Here is a 21,505-nt window from a genome sequence, read left to right as displayed (position 1 = left end):
AGACACTCAGTGTCAGTGTGTTGATGCTCCTGCGGATCGTCCGGAATAGAACGTTGGGTGATTGCCATCAATGATGTGGGCATCCAGGAACATCAAGTCAATCTTGCTAGGTATGTTCATTGTTGCTATGGTCCTTGCCATAACGCACAACATGACAGCAACAATTCTTGACAACACTTTCAAACCAGTCCATGTAAAGACGCAGCCATCGAGGCGACAGCTCGTGAAAGCGTTTGTTGCAGAGGAAATGAGTTTTATAAACATCAGCACAAGAACACGCCAGAAAAATCAGCTGTCAGCAGTAGCCGCTGTCCGGAGCTGTCGCCATTATAAGGAACAGGTTGACGAAGCCGTGGCCGACCTCGACTGCAAGAAGAGATTGCCTCAAGCGATTGGGATTGGTGTGGAAAAGTGTGGGACAAGTGCCCTCTCCTTCTTCCTGAATAGTCATCCAAACCTGGTCCATTCAGCGCCACAGGAGATATATTACTGGAACAAGCGCCAGAACGAAAGTCTGGACTGGTATAGGGATCAGATGCCTGTTTCGTCTAAATATGAAGTTACCATGGAAAAGACACCTTCCTATATATTCGATGTCTCTGCACCCTCCAAGATAAAAGCTGTCATGCCCGACACCAAGTTCATCGTCATCATTCGAGACCCGGTTGTCAGGGCAGTGTCTGACTATCTGCATCTTCTTCACATTGGTTGGCCCGAGTTCTTCATACCACGTGTGGCGCCACCGGGCCAAGAAGCTCTCTGCTACCTGAACACCACGTTCGAGGGTTCGGTCATTCGGCCAAACGGTGAGGTCAACAGTAATAACGCCATCCTGGTTCACGGAGCCTACGTCATCTACTTTAGGGAGTGGCTAAAGGTGTTTCCAAGGAAACAGTTTCTTATGATTGATGGAGACGCCTTCATTAAAAACCCACTGCCAGCATTACAAGAGGTGAGTTGATTCTTACAAAGAACCGTGTCATTGACCTTAGATATAGGAACATAATATGTTTTACGTTTAACACTTCACTTCTTTTATCACTTATATTTGAGAAATATGCCTTTAGGGAAGACTGTAACTTTTTCCAAAAACAAACTTGAAATATTTAATATCTAATTATATGTGTTACTCAATCGCGCAATGAACGGGGGTATATTTGCATCCTGTGTTGAGCGACACCATGAACTAATAGTTCGATACTGTACCATGACTGTAAGCGTTGCTACTGCAAAATTAAATCTGGAAGATCATTAAAATATGAAATAATACACCGCACTGTTCATACTGTGTCATAATCTCTGCAGATGGAGACATTTCTTGGGCTGCCAAAATTCTTCAACGAGAAGAGTGTATATTTCGACAAACACAAAGGATTTTACTGCAAGGCCAAGCCGGTTCACGCCTGTGCTGGAAAGGTCAAGGGGAGACACCATCCGGAAGTGGATAATGAGGTCATGAGAAAGCTGAGAGAATACTATAGGCCATATGACGCCGAGCTTGAATCTCTGCTGGGAAGAACATTCTCCTGGATTCCACATGATGCGGAATGATAATATAGCCACGGACTATTCCCACAGCATGACGGGATTATATGGAGATTGCGGGATGGAGATTGGTGACCTGTGGCCTCCGAGCCTTAGGTGGGGTCGCATTTTACATGTTGAATCTGATGTGGGAATACATCAGATTAGACTTGCATTTACACTGTACCATTAACTTCAATCTAGGTCCCTGTTCTCTTTGGGGTAGTTTACAGACGCCATGCAAGGGAATTCAAGGAGGCATTGAAAGAAGATAAAATGAACTCGGAGACCTATTTTGATTTCACTCCGAAATTCCACTGATACAACGAGCGGCAAATCATCACATATTATTCCAATACAAATGCCAAGTCTCGGTAAGAGAAAAGTACAGATTCAAACTTCGGAGAAGAAAAACCCATAAGTTATGGAGCTTGAAGGGTATAATGTTTTCAGAAGACAGTGATATTTGTCATAGTTCCAATGTGAAAAAAAAAAAACAAGGCAATGATATTCTCGCCGCAAAACCAGAAAATATGAAAGAGGCATCAATTTTCGTCAGTAGTACAGCATCTATAATAAATTACGACGCCTCCCATTGTACAAAGTCATTACTGCCAAAATTATGTCATTTTCTTATGATTCATTTAAACAAACATAAATTCACCAAATCTTTGTGTGAATGCTAATGAGAGACTTGTATGTTCGACCATGCTACCATTATACCTTATCACATCTCTTCCATATGTGGCTGTGTCCGCCATCATCACTTTGTTACTTCTTTGTCTGATTTCATTCTACATAATAATACATGTATTTCGTAAATTCAGATTAAAAATGAAGTGAATGAATTTTGACCCATAAGTATCATGACGTCATGATGTGTAGAAGTCTCCTTTATATTTGGGCTGTGGTTTCCTTGAATGCACATTCAACTATTCAAGTCAGCTGCCATAAGATAGGGGGAATCAAAAGACAGAGAATATCCGGAAGTTAATCATCCTGTGTTCGACAAATTAATTGAGTGTATGCACTATGACAAATAGCATAGTTTCCGTGGGACAGAATCGTGTATGCACGTGATGAATTATCAGTAGATTGTATATTAATAGATGTTGATATACACAGGACTTGTGAAAATTTACGAGTACTTTTAGACATCTGAATCCAAAATGCTAAGTTTGGATAGTAATCCTGAAATAACAATCATGTAACAAATCAGTGACGGATCCAGAGGGGGGCGCACCGGGCGCACGTCCCCTCGTTATTTCTTGTTAAAACAAAAGAGGGTAAAAAGAAAAATAAAGTAGATGAAACCCGGAAGTAGCACTAGAAATATTGTTTGCACCCTTCCCCCTTTTACGGAATTCCTGGATCCGTCCTTGCAAATGATTTGTTGTTCAATATTACAGATGTTATTAAGATGTCACGAATGCTTTCGTATACATGATATAGATTGCGTGTGGGTGAGACTGGAATACAGATGCAGTAGAGACAAAGAAAAAAACAACACAACAGTAGTCTCCAAGTACATGTATTGTAGATTCTAAGTATTGTAGATTCCGAGCTGTGTCTTTCGTTTCACTGCCATTTTGCACCAATGAATCTAAAAAACATATCTCAGCTCTTAGCAAATGAGGAATTGCCAGATAATAGGACATCGTGAGATGTGTAATACGGCAATGTATCTACAATCTTCAGTTCATCCAAATCTGATTCACGAATCATTTTGTCATCAGAATTCTCTGGTTCTATTCATTCCATGGGACATGTCATTATGAAAGCCTTAAAGATGATTGAAAAGTCCGAATTCACTAAGATGATTAAATGGTCCAAATTCACTATTTTTTTATTATGAATAAATAAAATTCATACTTCATTCTAGTCCATGGACTACGAGCGCAAAACAGGCATACCTCGCACAATGCGCATAAATTATTGGACGTCTGTTGGCGTCATGCTCACTTGTACAGTCTAAATTTGAATAATCCATAGACTAAATTAATACTAACTTTGCAAATTCCGACCAGCCAATTCTCTAGTTATCTAAGCTACGAAAACTTGCAATAAGTATGTTTTTTTTAAAAATACCCTATGTAAATTGTATAACATGGTAGCTCGTGACAGAAATTGATTGAAATGGCTATTTATTTATATGATGTCAGTTAATTTGCATGTATTTGAAGTTTAACATCCAAACACACAGGTATACACTCTTGCTGAACCAACATAAACAGGTACATATCAAGCAAGGGCTCTTCCAGGGCCCTGTTGCATAAGAGTTGAGATCAAACGTAAGTCAGAAAATCAAACATAAGTCTTTGGCTGATACCTGACTTACGTTTGATTTTCTGACTTATATTTGATTTCATCTTTTTACGCAACAGGGTCCAGGTCACTATCGATCTCACAAACAGTTAAGCCCGCCGCACACTACACGATTTTGCCCCGATTCACCGGTCTTAAGACCTTAAGACTAGAAGTGTGACGTCACAGTCTTGCCATTTTCTAGTCGTACGACTGGGTCTCAGCGCCAGTCATAGAGATTTGACATGTTGAATTTCTACGACTGGTCGTAGGCTTTCAGTCATTCACAATGCAGTAAAATGCAAGCGCACACAGTGCGCACTGCGCGTGCTTTACAGTCAGGTCGTATAGTGTGCGGTGTCCGGTCGTACAACTGGTCTTAAGACCCAGCTTGGCTTACGACTTTAAGACCAGTCTGATCGTGTTGTGTGCGGTGGCCTTTAGTGACCCTAAAAGCACTACATGATCAAGTCACATACCTCAAATCAAAAGGAGACAAATTAAATGCAGCACACTCACAGGTTGATTGAAGCTTTCTTTTGTATTGAAAGGTCATTTTAATACTCCTATTTAGTCAGATGATTTAATAACAGATGTGCCGGTGTTTCAATATTTGTATACATATATGAAAAAAACAACAACGGTCAAAATATACATGCTCGAAAATACATAATTTCTGTTCAATAATCATTCAACATGCTGTATTGGAAATATCAAAGAATGACCCCTCCCCATAATACATGTAACACATGAATTCCATTGAACGCAAATACAGTCTACATGTACATGTAGGAAAGTTGTGGCTCATCATCTGGTTAATAATGTGTCAAATTCATAAAGATCATGAAGCACAAATGTTCATGCACAATTAAACTTTGTAAAGGACTATTGGAGCTTACTGAAAAAAAAGGGAAAATTTTTATATTCTACAAATTCAATTTTTTCAGTTTGTTATTCATTGCGCTGTAACAAAAAAAAAATACTTTCATAGAAATTACATGTACCTTCAAGTACACATGTAAAAGTACATTTCTCAAATCAAGCTGAATCAACTACAATGTATAACAAAGAGTTGACTACTTTATTCCATGAAGAACACGTGACTGAGTGAGAAGTAACTGTTTACCATCTGTTTTTGAAATATGATTTCTGTTTTGTTGAAAAGACAAAAGTGTGCGTATCATGGCTGCATGATAAGAAATACATACACCTGGCCTCAACACTGACTTTTTACTGTGGTGAAACAGGCTACTAAAATGTTTGAATCTGAAATTTTGGTGGCCCAAAATAAAAGCAAGTGTAAGTTGCCCGATTGGGCCACCAAATGATACCCTTTCTTCAACTTTGTGGCCTGACATCAATTTTTAGTGACCTAGGGACCACCATTGATGTACAGCCCTGCATACACCATCACTAATCAATTCTATAACAGCTAAGTAGTGCAAGCAGCCAAAATCAAATGACTGTTTGACACACTTAATCACTACTAAGTCTTTTCTGCATGAGGTGGAGAAATAGATACATGAAATAGCAGAGAATTTGCTTTGGTAAATTTGGACTTGCTCTAGGTCTGCTCTGAGAAGCTTAACTGTAATGTGCCATAATTTTTGACGACTCTGCAATATCAACGCATCTAATATGCATTCGTTTTTCTGTACTTAGGTGTGAGTTGTTCGTTGTCTATTCTTGCAGAGTACATAAACATCATACACACGACAGATCATCTCTACGATTACTGTGAAAGGAAATGAGATGTATATTACAATCCTTTGATCGCATCCCAGAATTGGTCCCTTCCAACACGACTAAACATTCAGCCCTAATTACTGCAAAGGCTGCCAATCATAAATATTTTGCTTCTTTAAAGTGAATCAGGGACCTGGCTATCTTCACCAATGTTATCTCTAGCACTATATGTTAAGTACATGAAGTTTAATTTGAAAAATAAAAAGACCAAAAAAGAAAAGAAGGTATACAGCTGTATTCTTGGCTTTAAGATGTGGTAGTGCGGAAACACCATGCAGTGGAAATGCTGGCCCAACTCGGATCAAACAGGTACTAGTATCCCTGAATCCTCATAATCAGTTGTGTACAGTTTTATCACTGATCTCTATGCCAAGTGCACACAAAGCCACAAATGTCGACTGGGAGTCAAATGTTGCCAATGAGCGTACACTTCAATGCTAACATTGGCTGACACGCAATTTTATTTTAGCAGACCTGCGCTAGTCGTGGTATTTTAATGTATCCCAGTGGGCAAGAAATGAGGACCAATGAAATCAGGTCAACCTCTCCCCTGGCAACCAGGGGATAGTTTCATGAAGTGATTACACAACAGAATGGCCAAAGACGCTCATATGTAGCTCTGACAGACTTCAAAGAAAAAGTCAAATCCATTTTCATGAAGTCTCTCGTAAGAGTGTCTTATGAAAGAAAAGTCTCTCACAAGACTTTCATGAAATGGACTCGTCTTTTATGGTTTATATAATAGTAGGGGCAGAAGTACAGATTGTGTTACATCATCAATGGCTATTCCTTCATTTGACACCTGATGCCAACCCCCTCCCCCATCAGCTTTTCAAACTTATGGACTCTATGTATTTCTTGTTTTTGTTTTGTTTTATTTTTTTATTTGCTCGTCAACTATTGGAAAACCAGACAAGTTTAAGGCATGAAACTTTCATGAGTTGTAGCTGACTGAATTTTTCACGGGACGAAACTTTCATGAATTGCCACTGACATTCCGTGCATTGCGTAGAAAAAAAAATGGGATTAATTTTACTTCCCAAATCTTGGCTCTTTGTGAAATTTACAGAAGTTTCATGCATGTAAAAATTTGTTTCTACAGTGTGCATCCATTTAATACAGTGTGCAAAACTACCAATGAATATCTGAATACCATAAAACATACACAGTGGTAGTCATTATCATCAAATACTTGTGACTCATATTACTGATACACTGTATCTGTGCTTCAATGTTGTAGAAAAACATTCAGGTTTATGTTTTTCAGTACAACTTTGGCAAGTTTTGGAGAAGCGAGGTCAAAATTTCTAATATAATTTTGTACAAATGAAGGCCTACCACATGCACCACTCCACACTTATCCGAGTAATCTAAAAAACTAGAGAAATGTAGATTTTTAACATATTCACACCTCTCTCACTGAGATACATTGCATTGTCTTCAGGAAACAAGAGGAATCTGGCATCCCAGTAGCATTACCACCCAGGTAAAATCTTTTCCCTGAAATTAGGATGGATGGGAGACCTGCACTTCCAAATATCCTTCCAAAGTTTGATGGTTTCTCAATGTCAGATATTCTCATAGTCTGAGCTACATTATCTATATTTCCTTACAACAATAAAAGGAATGCTACCGTTTGAGAGCTGTGCTTCTGACCACTCCAACCCATCCATATGTCTGCAAATAGAAATATTACTCGCTATCTGTGTTTTTTGGAGCGATGGTCCCATGCAATTTACATGCACACCATCAAATGTGCCCTTCAAACACTGATGTGGGATACAGGTCGAGTATTACATACATGATGAAACAAGCTTGTCCTTTGGTCACAGACTGGCTGTACAGAGACCAGCCACACAGAGACTGGCCATACACAGACTGACCGTACACAGACTGACCATGCAGAGACTGATACCAAGTTGCAAGCATGACAATCCTAAAAGCAGGTGCCCTCTCAGCTCCTCAAGCAACTTTTCCATGTGGTGGGTAGGCTATATTTCCCCTGCAGTCTGTTCATTTCAACTAGCCATTTTCCATCCTGTCACTGTCAATGGGGTTTTCACTACCGCTCCTGAACAAACACGCTCTCCTGGGGACACAATCCTGCGTCAGAAAGACTGGTGTTTGAGTCTAGCATCGAGAGGCGCCGGCGGGGATAGTTTGTGATGAGTTCGTACTTCTCCTCACTGAAACCCTCTTTGGATATAAGCTTGATGAGAGCCTGCAGAATGAAGAATAAAGATAGGCAGGGATTCTCAGCTATAAAGGTTTATTGCACTGACAAATCTTGGAGCTTACAGCTAACATAATTAACTGTTTCAATAAAAAACATTTTAATCTCAAGATGTTTAAGATAACTTATATCAGTAACAAATAAGAATACATGTTATAGTACCAAAGCATGATGCTAACATGGTCTCCTACAGAAATATTACATGAAAATGTCTGCCTATAGGCCTCCTCTGGTACTACTTTTTGTGAATTCAATTGCCTGACCTTTGACCCCTGACACAGGAGCAAAGTTGCCAACTTCTTGACATTAAAACCCCCCCAAAAAAAAAACAAAAAACAAAAAACAAACAAACAAACAAACAAACAAAAAAAAAACACAAAAAAAACACACCAAAAAACAAAAAAACCAAAAAAACCAAAAAAACCAAAACCAAAACCCCCAAAAAAACAGACAGAATATCCTTTTAAAAAATCTGATTTTGGAGAGGAAAATCAAATTCTCATGAAATCTTGACACCACCACTAGCCTGTTGGCCCTGGGCCATTGAAATGTCAGGAAAAAAACCGGAGCTTTCCTGGTAAGGACAGGCACGGTAACTTCACCAACATTGATGAGAAAATTTAACAGCATCTGCATATTTCCCGCCCATTTAGGCTCATTTTTCAACATTTTTGTACGGGTGGCAGGAATTTAGTAGACATAAAGCCAATATAAACTGCAGAAAACTGTGTCATCACATAGAAAGCTATGTGACGGCACAGTTTTCTGCAGTTTATATTGGCTTTATTTATTTTTTTTTTTTGAAAGATGAAAAGTCATACTTTCGAGAGGCAATATCGCTTTTTTATCGTATTTCACTCTGTTTATTGTACTAAATACTATAAAATAATATTGGTTGGCATCTCTGCACAAAGTTTACAGTCTGAGGAGTTGAATTTCTGACACTGTCCTGCAACTGTTTCTTTGAGTGTATCATCAAAATATTGTAATCCTAACTACTGACCTCACTCTTTTTCACCTGACAACAAACACAGCATCATCATGATCACTGTTATCTAAATCATGTGCTCTGTCCTAGTTCCAAATCATTATCAAGTTTGCTTAAATTTGATTTAAGATTCCACTGGCTTTCTATGTTCCTTTCAATTTCAGAGGCAATCGCAGAGAAATTCCAAATTCTGATTTCTGGCAACACTCATGATACTGCAAGTGGCAGTTGATTGGCCATTTACTCGAGTGTTTAATTTCATGCTTTGTGATCTCCTCAATATAACAATCATTTTTAGAAAATACAACAATATTCAGAAGAAAGTGTGACTTCTCAAAGAAACTGTTTTGCTAAAACAATTCTTGAAATGAGATCAAATCTGATAGAAAATAGTGCTAGTTGTCACTTGATGTTACAATGCTAGTGCGCTAGTCTATAACAGTGCGTGCACAGCAAGCTTTTGTTTCAATTATTGTCAAAATTTTCAAGCATTGTTATATACAGTGTATGTGATTGAGAGTCTATTCACAAAATTTGTAAATACAAATCAACCGTGGACATTTCAGCGTTTACAGTATGTCTATATGGGGAGGGAAACAAAATGATCCGAGAATGGCTTTCTTACCTTGAGAGTTGATGAAGCAGAGAGACACACCTGTTTTCTTCTCCCGTCTGGGAATCGCAACATCACCTTGGCTCTTGGTCCTGCAATAAAAAATGTACAATTAAACCTTTAGCAACTGACGATTCTGTACATAATGACCTATTGTTCCCTAGAAGGTACAGCAACATTACTCTCGTTTCGACAACTTTGTAAATTGTGCATAATAGATTACCGGTACTGCATATTTATTTTTGTCTACTATAAATTATGTTTATTTGAAAGCCTTTTAAAGAGGAAAATCCAGTTCAAATATAAGTTAGTCTGATAAAAAAGAGTAAAATCTTACGGTTAAATCTTAAGGTAAAAATTTGACTGAAATTGGATGAAAAATAAGGAAGTTATGACATTTTGAAGTTTTGCTAATATCTGCAAAACAGTTCTCGTACAGCGGATATGAACATGCAAATGAGTGAGCTAACCATGTCATAACCTCACAATTTTCCATTGATTGCATACAAAACAAGGAAAAGTAGAAATTACGCGGTGTGTAACATATGTCCCCGCCGGAAGTAGCATTTTGTAACAAAATGTGCAATATAGGTAAAAAATCAAGGTCAAAGGTCAAAGAAGTCAAAGGTCAAAATTCTGTGTAGAAGTTTTGAAGCCCTCACCTAGTACCATCACATAAAGCAAATGGAATCGAAATTGGGTTAGAAATGGCGAAGGAGTAGCATTTTGTAGCCAATGTACAATATAGGTCAAAAATCAAGGTCAAAGGTCAAAGAAGAGAAAGGTCAAAATTCTGTGTAGAAGTTTTGAAGCCCTCACCTAGTGCTATCACATAAAGCAAACGGAATCGAAATCGGGTTAGAAATGGCGCAGGAGTAGCATTCTGTAGCAAAATGCACAAAATAGGTCAAAAATCAAGGTCAAAGGTCAAAGAAGTCAAAGGTCAAAATTCTGTGTAGAAGTTTTGAAGCCCTCAACTAGTGCCATCATATAAAGCAAACGGAATCGAAATCGGGTTAAAAATGGCGAAGGAGTAGCATTTCGTAGCAAAATGTACAATATAGGTCAAAAATCAAGGTCAAAGGTCAAAGAAGTCAAAGGTCAAAATTCTGTGTAGAAGTTTTGAAGCCCTCACCTAGTGCCATCACATAAAGCAAACGGAATCGAAATCGGGTTAGAAATGGCGAAGGAGTAGCATTTTGTAGCAAAATGTACAATATAGGTCAAAAAATCAAGGTCAAAGGTCAAAGAAGTCAAAGGTCAAAATTCTGTGTAGAAGTTTTGAAGCCCTCACCTAGTGCCATCACATAAAGCAAACGGAATCGAAATCGGGTTAGAAATGGCGAAGGAGTAGCATTTTGTAGCAAAATGTACAATATAGGTCAAAGGTCAAGGTCAAAGGTCACGACTGAAATTCTGTGTAGAAGTTTCAAAGCTCCCATGTAGTGCTATCATATAAAGCAAACAGAATCAAAATTGGCTCGTAAATGACAGAGAAGTAGCAAATTGAAGATTTTGATCACACACGGACGCACACACGGACACACGGACACACGGACGGACGGACAGACGGACGGACGGACACACGGACACACACACGTACGGAGCCCGTTTCATAGTCCCCTGCTCGAACTCGTTCGGCGGGGACAAAAATGTCGAAAATTCAATGTTTCTGTCATTGAAGTCTGAAACATGATGTTATTCCTGGGTGAATAACTTCAGAGAATAGTGATCAGTCAGATATACAAGGATTTGAGCCTCGGGCATAATTACATTTGAATTAAAAACTGAAAATTTCACAATTTTATGTACAACTATATGGCAAGTTGTGAAGGAATGACATCCTCACTTTGCCATTTGCATATTCATATTGACTGTTGAAGAACTGTTACAAATAGCGAAATTCAAAATGTCATAACTTTCTTATTTTTCATCTGATTTCGATCAAAATCATACCGTTGAACTTGTAATATTTTACTCTTTCTTATCAGACTAACTTATATTTGGACTGGATTTCCCCTTTAAAACTTTACCAAGAGACTTGTGTATCACAAAAACAATTCTGATATACCTTTGTTGACCTTTGACCTCTGTCAAATATCATAATTATATATTCTATATGAAAGCACTAAAAATAGTAAAGCATGAAACTATAAAAAAGCGGATGGGCAGTTTCAAGCGGTTCAGTTACTAATGGGTTAAGCATGATAAGTTCATCAATCTCTTAAAATCACACACTATGTGCTTTCCAGATATCCGCTTCCTGTGTGTTCACTTTTAGTACTCAAAACAAGTTACATAATAATCTTTACAGGAGACTGAAGCTCAAATATACATGTGTACTGAGGGAACACAGCAAATATCAGTAGGACACACCAGTAAAGCACGAAGAAAACCAGACAATCAGTAAAAATTCATGAATTTCTAAAGTTTTGGTGCCACCATCGCTGAATAAGAAGACTACATGTACTACAGTTCATGACGTCATACATGGATGATATAAAGAAAATATAAAGCACAGGGGAATTCAACAAATTTTCTTTCCATGATAAGCACCTGTTCCCTTGATTTGTTACTGACATAACTAGTATGTTAAGGGTAATATTATTCCCTCTGCTTTCTGAGAGAGGTAAGTCAGGTGCTCTTTCACAATGCCAGAAAAGTGAAATATGTTCAATTTCCTTTATATTTTCCTAAAATTGGTGTCCATGCATGACATCATGAACTGTAGAAGTCTTCTTATTCAGAGATGGTGGCACCAAAATTTAAAAAATGCACAACTTTTGAATGGATGGTCCGATTTTCCTACAACCTTACTGAAGTGTTCTACTAATATTGCTGCATTTCCTCAATCCACATATGTATTTGGGTTTCATTCCCCTTTAAACACAGCTATTTGAGGGTTTTTCAGGCCTGTTGAGCACAAAGAGAACCTGCCTAGGCACTACTTTGAACACAAGTCGTAAAGTGCAAAGGCAATTTGTTAGCGCTTGTGCTATTTATCTTTTTGTACTATCTGTGTAGATACACTGATTTGCCTTTGTTTTTCTTAGTTTTATGTTTTCTTCTTTTCTTTCATGAAAAGGATTGCAACTACATATTTACAGGGAAATAATTCATGCTATCACTGATACACATCTGCTGAAACTGAATGACAACACATCAAAAAGTTACAGGAAAACATCAACATGTTGTTGTGGGTTTTTTTACACAACATTACACACATGTATATACTGTACATATGTAGTTCTATGGTATGAGTATATTAAAGAAAAAAACAAGTTTTCTGTATCTATATGAAGTGATATATTTTGAGTCATGCAGGAACCAACACAAATTTTATTGAAGGGTTTTATTTTAAGAAATTAACAATCATAGAAGAAGCATATCAATGCCAAATAATATTGATCTGGAAACAAACCTGACACATCTTCCACATCATCATCCCCATCAACACTTTCTTGCGATTCCTTCTCAGGTTTAAGCTTTTCCTCCAAGCTTGTTTCCTTGGCAACCTCAGGTATCGTCTTTGCTCGTCTTCCCACAACGTCGCCATTCCTGCCTGCACTGTTCGACAGGACACCTTTCCCTTCACTTTTGAGTTGTCCGTTTGTTCTGGAGTCCCTGTCTTCAACTCTGGTCTTCACGATGGTAACGTCATCATCATTATCAGCGACATTCGTATCCACATTAACACTAGTCCTGACTGATGATGATGCGCCGTTCATAGAGGGCACACTCACAATCACAGAGTTTGACCGCTCGCTAATCTGCTCCGAGTCACTGAATGCAAAGTCGCTCTCCACCGTCTCTACGACGTCATCTTCGTCTTCGTTGTCCGACGCGTCGTCAGAATCGGAGGCGATGGAGATGACGCCTGGACCCTTTTTGGGCTCCTGCTGCAATCTGGAGTTTGCTGCCTCAGCCTCGGCCAGGGACGCTGCAATGGCCGCCTCTATCTGGCTCTCCTCACTGGCATCAATGATACTCTGGTTGACAGAGACAAGGAAGGAAGTTGTGAAGCTGCCCAAAAACTTAAAAAGCAGAGGTGTCAAAGAATTCATGCTAGACAGAGAGATGGTGAGCTATTTGACCCTTGAGTTGTTATCGGTCCAGCTGAGTTATACATTTGCTACTAATTACCAGTATGTGCTTCATTATTCACTGAAAGGAAATGGCAATTCTAAATGTTTGTGGGTCAAAAGGCTGCGCAATTGCTTGCAACTTCTACACACTGGGTACCAAGCCTAAGAATGTAATCAATCATGACAAAGTTCCCCCTTATACTTTGTAAATATCATGCTTAAGAACAGAACAGACCACTATAAAGTGGAGGGTTTTAATCAGCTCTTTGCATCATGATGTAAATTGAGGTATATTGAAATGCCTGCTGCACAAGTTCTTTACATGCCAACTTCTGGTTGGCATTGGTACAGGTACGCTTTTGGAGCACATCATGAAGTGGTCCACTTTTGGCTCAGTATGGTACAGTATGGTACACTCTGAGAGCATTCAAGAGCTCCTCTAGTACAGAATGGTACAGTACATTTTAGAACATTTAAATGCACCCTAAAAGTTTACAATTAAAACATGCACACAAAATCATAACTAGCTAAAATGATATCAGCAGTTGCAACCTTACAAATTTCATTTGTAAATGGAGAAGAATTGAAGAAAATTCATGCCTCAATGATTTCTAATTTTATATATTTTTTTCCCATGAGATTTGGAGTACCCACCCTCGTTCTTGCCTTCTTTTGGGCGGGTCCTGATGATGAGGGGCTGTCAGCAGGAGGAGAGAGTGGGATGACATCTGGGACATCCATCTTGTGGTCACTCAGGAACTGCATCACTGGGTCATAAGAAGATTAAACAAAGTCAGGTGTTTAGCACATCATCACCACTGGTTCAGTTACAAGAGAGTTCTGACTCTATTTACCGATACAACCATTATCTTCAGTTTAACTTTCATGTGGAAGTATACAGCACATTCTGTCCCTTTTCTGAGGGTTTACAAATCACTGATACTGCAGACATGAAAAATGTGAGGAATACAGGATAAAAGAAGATGTTATATTCATGGGTGACAAAATTGGTTTCCAAACATATCATTTCTATAAGAATAATGGCTCATCAACTTTCCTACTAGTTACTACATCTGCTATTACAGGATATTTCATGGGGTGGAATTTTTTTTGTGTGTGTGAATTGTGCACTGTAATCAACAACTGCAAAATTAGCAACACATAACATTTATGGAGACATTAATTCTATACAAAAATAATCTCATGTGCAGAATTACAAAAAAAAGCAAAGTTGACTGAAAGTGGCTCGGGGTAAAACAAAAATTTCTACTTCTACAGTACTAATCTGGTTCAAGATATTTGTACTTTCGAGTAAATTCTATACATCTCTTTGATTCTACAAATCGCTACTGTGAATAAAATTAAAGGCAAAGCATCTTCTATTTGCTTATACGATATAGTGTATCTATACATTCAAGAAGCAATATTCTAGAGAAATACAGCGAGAAAGAGGACAGAGATATGGGAAAAAGAAAGAATTTCTCTGAAACTGACAAGATTTCATTCTGTTTCTTTTCATGTTTCCTAACCAAATGGGACAATACAACAGTAATATACTCTGAGACTTCCTGACAAGCAACTCACCCACATCACAGAATGACTCGTTATCAATCTTGTGCCATGTAGCCATTTGTTCTCCTGACAGAATAAAATGGAGATATGCAACAGAAAGTTATATGTGTCAAATTCATTTTGAAGTCCTCTCAGATTAACATAACAATAACGTTCAATACAATATTCACTACAGAGGGTATAGCACTCATGGTTGACGTTCCATTTATTGGACAGTCAATCTGTAAAAAGCTCTGATGACCACTTATACTATCTATTACAATCTTTCACATTCACAAACAGAAGATGAAAGTGAATGCCAAGAGATCTGCAAATGAATAAAGCTTTAGTTTCCAGAAAGCCGTCCTCCACCAGATCAGAGAAGCTAATTGTGCGCCTCTACATCTTATCGTCCCCGAGTGCTTGACTTTTGTTCATCATGATGAATACCTATTTATTTAACTACAAGTTGAGTGCAACAAGTCAATTATCACTTCTAATCATACAACACACACACACACACACACACACACACAATGTCCTTACCTGTCCTTGGGTCAATTATAGAGACATAGGGGAAGTCAGTCACTTTGTAGAACTGATTGAAACGCTGACCTTCCTCACTGTCATGATAAACCTGGAGAAAATAGATGAACGGAAACAAATCTTCACATAAAACAATATCAAACATATTACTGTCAACTAATTTGAATAAGCGAAACTATCTCAGTGACTCGTAGAAAATTTGGTGAAAACACAATTGGTATTCTGAAATGATACATCCAGCTGAGGGCACATCAAGAAAACAAAAAGGAAGTCGAACGACACAAGAGTTTTGAAGTCCTTTAAAGTCTACTGAAATAAACATATTCTTTTCTTAATATGAAATATTCAGAATACATACATACTGGTCATAATCAATCAATAGTGACACAGCTTTAAAGTGACTACTACAGCCTCATTTCCTCTTAAAACTATGAAAAAAACAATCAGGATTAATGAGAAACACAGTGACAAATTATGACCTTTTGAAATGTCTTTCAAAGACATTTATCTCACAGAATGTTCTCAGCATACTCTATGTAGCTGCATAGCCCCGAACCCTCCCACATCGCCAGCCTCACCCACACCTCAATGGTTTCCATGGCACCTACCTGCCAAAAGATGAAAGCCTCTCGGATGATGCTGCGGACAGTGGAGTCACTCCAGACATCTCGGTTCAGCTTCTGGCAGCTGAACTCTCGCACATCCTGGACATTGACCATCAGCCACTTGCCCTGATTCTGACCTGCCTCCCTGGCCTGGACAGAAGAGTTCAAACAAACAGCAACAAAGCTGACTTAGATTTCACAAGATTGTGTCCAGCATTACAAGAGCTTGTAGCTCAATTACATTCGTCATCAGATTAACATATCAAAAATTCACACACACGTTTCTTTGCTTAAACAAATTGATGCTACAGTAAACATATAGTATAACTTCAGTGTGCTTCATCATTGCTTTCAAAAGCTATCAATATGGACAGGTCAAATACAAGCTAAAAAAAAGAAATTATTGGATGTCAAAATGTCCAGAAATTGTACACATTCCTTCAAAGTGCACAGGAGTACATTGCATACAGTTATAGTCAGGCAAGTGTCCTATGCAGTATTTCTCACTTGCATATAATAGTACTCTAGATGAATGAATATATCAGTTTGAAAATTACAATAAAATACAACTCTCAGTAGGTGGAAAGTATAATTAAAAATAGGATGTGAATAAAAGTAAAACAGAAGTTCTGTGAATGCAACTGCTATATATCTTACACTTAGCTTGATTAAAAAGGAATGGAAAGAAAAGGGGAATAATCAGGAGTGCACCAACCTGGGCAGAATATGGAAACCAACTTATCACATACCCCTGTACATGTATTAGCACACAGTTTGTGAACATGCCTTACCAGGGCCTTGTTTATTCGAAAGATAAAATCAATTTTCATCGATCTTCATAATACAGGGCCCTGGTAGGTTCCCTTTGCTATTTACATTCATAGCACAATTATTTGAGCCTATTCAAAGTTTTCAGCCCTTTCTTACTCACAGTGACAAAGGTCCCCTTGTGCATGAGGTCCAGTGGGGGCCTGAAGAGATCCTCCAGGGTTCTCTTCTTGGAGGAGGACTGTGGGTTCCGTATCATCTCTTCCTGGAGCCCTGTAAACAGACACGGGTGGCACAGCTTTTACCCTCTTACAATCGCTGATCCAAGAAAAAAAACTAACATCTCACATAGTGTGATTAATGCTGGCAATGACAAAATTAATGACAAAAATACTGAACACAATCAAAATATGAAGTAATTTACTGAAAAAGTGGTTTCTTTCGCGTACAGAAACTTTCGCGGTTTCCATCGGTGCCGACTTTGTCGCGTGTTTAAATGATAGCGTTGTAACAAGCGACGAGTTCAAAACATTTTCGCGTGATGTTAAATTCGCGGTTCAACCTCAAAGTGCGAAAAGCGCGAAAATAAAACCACCGTGAAAGAAACCACTTTTACAGTACCCTTAATTGAAATTTATAATCATATTCTACCAGCTGATAGTATTTATTTAGAATGGCATACAACTCACATTTACTTTGGCATTGCCCTACATGAGCAGTATACAATCATTGCTCTAAAATCCATAACACCTACTGTACAAAAGTGTTTGTCTTCTCTGAATTTGTTAAATACTGGGGTCAAAGAAAAAAATATGTAAAATATGAAACAAGCAAAGAAAGAAACAAAAAAAAAATCAAAGCATTTGCAAAATCTGTAGGGGGATGTCTAAAATCAAAAGTGTGTCAGAAATAATAATAATAATATAATAATAGGATGACCAGGAAGGCCAACCTTTTAAACAGCACTGGAGTTATTCTGAGGGTATTTTTCTGAGGACAATTTTACCTTTCCTGCAATAGACACATGTAGTAATACAATATAGGAAAGCAGTATTGTATATGAAACCTGTAATATTTTTGGCACAATAATGACAAAATACTGAGAAAAAAAAAAGAGCAGTAGTCGGCATTTCTAGATTATGTTGCCACATGGCTATGTTCTGCTCAACCAAGGACATAACTTACTTGTTTCAGCTTGAAAGTCACGTAGCCCATCAAATACAGACTGCCTAGTACGTCGCTGTCTTGGTCTGGGACCTAATCAACGCAAAACATGTAACAGTCAAACTTACAAAATGACAATTTCATCGACTAATGCACCAAACCATATCGAAATATGTACAATAGGCAAAAATGAAAAAAAAAATCGAAACAAACTAATCAAGCATCTGAAAAGATCTGAACAATAACACAAAATGATGAAAAATTAATTTGACAATCACACAACCATGACATCATTTTGTAAGTCACAACTTGAAGCTCGCAAATTTGTTGTGAAATTCTTACATCTAAACTTGGTAACAATCACTGTGATCCAGCCAACACCATAAGTCTCTTGTACTTACAGCAGAATAAAATATAATAATAATTTTTTGCTTTGTTTTTTGTTTGTTTGTTTGTTTGTTTGTTTGTTTTGTTGGTTTTTTTTTTTTTTTTTTTTTTGGGGGGGGGGGGGGTGTGATACTTGCTACGCTAACTCTTACATTACAAACTAAATGGTTTCAATAGTGATCATACATGTATATTCAACAGCTTACCAAAGGCTGGAAAGTCTTCTAGAAGGGTGTCTCTCTTGCTTGGAATGGGAGCTCGCACGGAGTCACTATAATCAATAAACAAAACAATGCATGTTATGACTCTTTCAAGAGATACGAAACCGAGTTCTACCTCTAACAAAACATGCTACCACTTTCATTATTTAATTCAGCATGATGAAACCTTGCACATACAAAAACATTTTTTGACATATTTATTTCCTGTGTTGTGCCCACAATCTGCATTAAAATAGGCAACAAAGCAAAAGTAATTCAAATATGATATTTAATAATAAAAGTAGGATCGTTGTCATATCCTGAGAGACTCGAGCATTTGGGGATTCCATCCCTAGAGTATCGACGTGAACGTTCAGATATGATTCAAGTGTTCAAAGTTTTGCATGGTATGGAAGACTTTGATCCAGCTGTTCTCTTTGTCATCAATGATCATGTTACACGCGGTCACAAGTTGAAGTTGTATAAAGGAAGGTGTCGAACAAGTAAAAGGTTGAAGTCTTTCAGTCAGAGAGTAGTAAATACTTGGAATAGCCTTTGTGCAGATGCTGTCATGGCAACATCTGTGAATAGCTTCAAGTCCAAGCTCAATGATCACTGGAAGCAGAAGCATAACAAATTTCATCCAGATTGCATTAACTGATAATTCCGTGGATACAGTACAACACGTGGATCTCCTCAGGCTCAGGATTAAATCCTTTGAATGGCCCTCTACAAGTTTTCAACTTACTGGGCGTCATCGTAGGTAATTCAGGTAAGATTTCATACACGATGGTGGGGATTGTTGGGAGACATTATTCTTCAACCAATATGCAAAATTTTGTGATGTTTGCAAACGGGATATGACCGTTAAACCTTTGAAACCTGTTACCCATTGAATTCCTTTACACTGTGCAATAACCTTAACTGAATTATTTTATTTGAGATGCTATCTCTTACTCGGGAGGAACAGAAGGTCCAGCAGACTGTGGGTCTGGAGGATGTGGGGTGGCTTCGATCGCATCCACGTCAATAACCCCATCTAGATGCATGGATATCGCCCTCTGCAGGTCACCATTGCACACTTCCAGAAGACGCAGGCCAATTCCCACAGTGGCTCCTTAGACATTTTTAACAAAGTAAAACAAAGCCACGATGGATGGTTTATTTTGTGATTATTGACAATCAAACTTATTCCTCGTCATTCTCCAGCGTTCACATTTATAGGTGAATCATAGCTAAAAGATGTAGAAATTTCAGACAAGCTTTTCAAATTTCGGACAAGCTATATTAAATTCAGACAATCACAGATACAACCGTACAAGATGAAGGAAAACCAAATATAAATTCATGGGATGTAGAAAATTCATGATCAAGACAGCCTTTTGTTATCAGTGGTTATAAATTTTAATGACTACAACATCACACTGGTTAGGTAGACACTATTCTTACTATGACGGTGGAGAATAAAAACAACATAATTTAAATGAACATTGATTTTCTTTTTTTTTTAATTAAAGTCATGATGAAAATTAAAATCATAATCATCACTGTGTATTCGTATCAGACAGACATGACATCATCATCACTTTTTCTGTGTAACGTTAGATAATACAAATAATGGAACTTACATCAGGTAGTAAAGCAGTGGCGGGTCCAGGCGGGGGGGGGGGGGGGGGGGGGGGGCAAAGGGTGCACGCGCCCCCTCTTTTTATAAAAACAGAAGAAACTAGAGAAGCACTCTGAGAGCGCTGTGCAGACCTCCGCCAAGCATGCAGCTCATTTCCACCACTGATCTTGTTCTTCTATTATTTCCATCCATACGTACTGCATTGTGTGCAGAGTCACCCGAATCCCGCAATATAGCAGCCTTTGTTACGTCATAAACCCTCAGCTGCATGGTGCGCCTCGCCCTAACAGAAACTAGAGCATGCACTTTAGTGCGCACATGCAAACCTCAAATGCGCGCAGCCTGAACTTGCAAGGTCATTGACCCTACGTACCTGCTAAAATATCAAAAATCCTTTATAAATCCCCCAAAAATTTTCGGATCACTACCAAAAGTTAATCGTTTGGTACTTGTGTCATTTAATCTCAACCTTTAATGCAAGTTTCATCCCAACCCAATCCATTAACTAAATTTTACTTTTTGAGTTATTTTGCGCACATACAAACGAACGAACAAACCAACACTTAGCGTTAGAACAGTAACGAAAACATAACTTCCCCCCTTGGCGGAGGTAATAAAAAGAAAAAAAATTGGGGGTGAGCGTACATGCGCACCCCACCCCCCCCCCCTTTTAATTTTGTAAAGGCGCCTAACACGTACACGTTACTCCCCCTGTAAAGTTTAGTAGACTCAACCTAAAATACTTGCATGACCTAACGTTAGTAACGATACTAAGACCAAGTATTCAGTAGTCAGCAGGCCGTCACCCCATGAAAACAAGTTCGAGTGCGAGCATTCATGATACTTAAACTTTTAATATTGATGATTACCTGTGACGGATGCGAAGGTCTCGGCCAGTGCACTCATGTCATCCTTTTTGTTTGTAGCCGTCGTCATCATGTCGAAGAATGAATGAAACGAGGAATTGAATGAGTAGATCTAGACGAAGTCGAAGAGCAGCGGATAATGGTAGCCTTAGTTTTCACTTTCACAGATCACTTTACTTCGCCATTTCTCTCTCACGTGACGATGACTCTAACCGTTAGTTTTGAACGAACTGAAGTAGCTTTTAATACATTAGTCACTATCGCAGTCTGCAACCTTGATGATGTTTACGATTTGGAT

General features: G+C 38.3%; 2 protein-coding genes across 2 annotated transcripts; one reads left to right on the top strand and one right to left on the bottom strand.

Annotated features, from left to right (window-relative positions):
- Window positions 1–151: 151 nt before the first annotated feature.
- On the top strand, window positions 152–1,551 carry LOC139709475 (heparan sulfate glucosamine 3-O-sulfotransferase 3B1-like). The gene is made up of 2 exons (XM_071621439.1): window positions 152–952; window positions 1,306–1,551. The coding sequence occupies exons 1-2, from the start codon at window positions 152–154 to the stop codon at window positions 1,549–1,551; spliced, it is 1,047 nt and encodes a 348-aa protein (XP_071477540.1).
- A 5,068-nt stretch (window positions 1,552–6,619) lies between these two features.
- Window positions 6,620–21,277, bottom strand: LOC139709987 (UBX domain-containing protein 7-like). Its single transcript, XM_071621942.1, has 12 exons — window positions 21,211–21,277; window positions 19,672–19,831; window positions 18,721–18,785; window positions 18,149–18,220; window positions 17,127–17,236; window positions 16,199–16,345; window positions 15,591–15,681; window positions 15,078–15,131; window positions 14,148–14,260; window positions 12,830–13,397; window positions 9,421–9,500; window positions 6,620–7,795 (listed from the first exon to the last, which is right to left on the bottom strand). Exons 1-12 carry the CDS (start codon window positions 21,275–21,277, stop codon window positions 7,637–7,639), a joined length of 1,686 nt encoding a protein of 561 aa, XP_071478043.1. The 3' UTR covers window positions 6,620–7,636.
- Window positions 21,278–21,505: the final 228 nt, after the last annotated feature.

Source organism: Diadema antillarum, unplaced genomic scaffold (genome assembly GCF_040938485.1).
Source record: "Diadema antillarum isolate AM-2024a unplaced genomic scaffold, OU_Dant_1.0 scf00000038, whole genome shotgun sequence".
Lineage (NCBI taxonomy): Eukaryota > Metazoa > Echinodermata > Echinoidea > Diadematoida > Diadematidae > Diadema > Diadema antillarum.
Note: the sequence above shows the minus strand (reverse complement) of the source record. Positions and strands in the feature narration are given on the sequence as shown.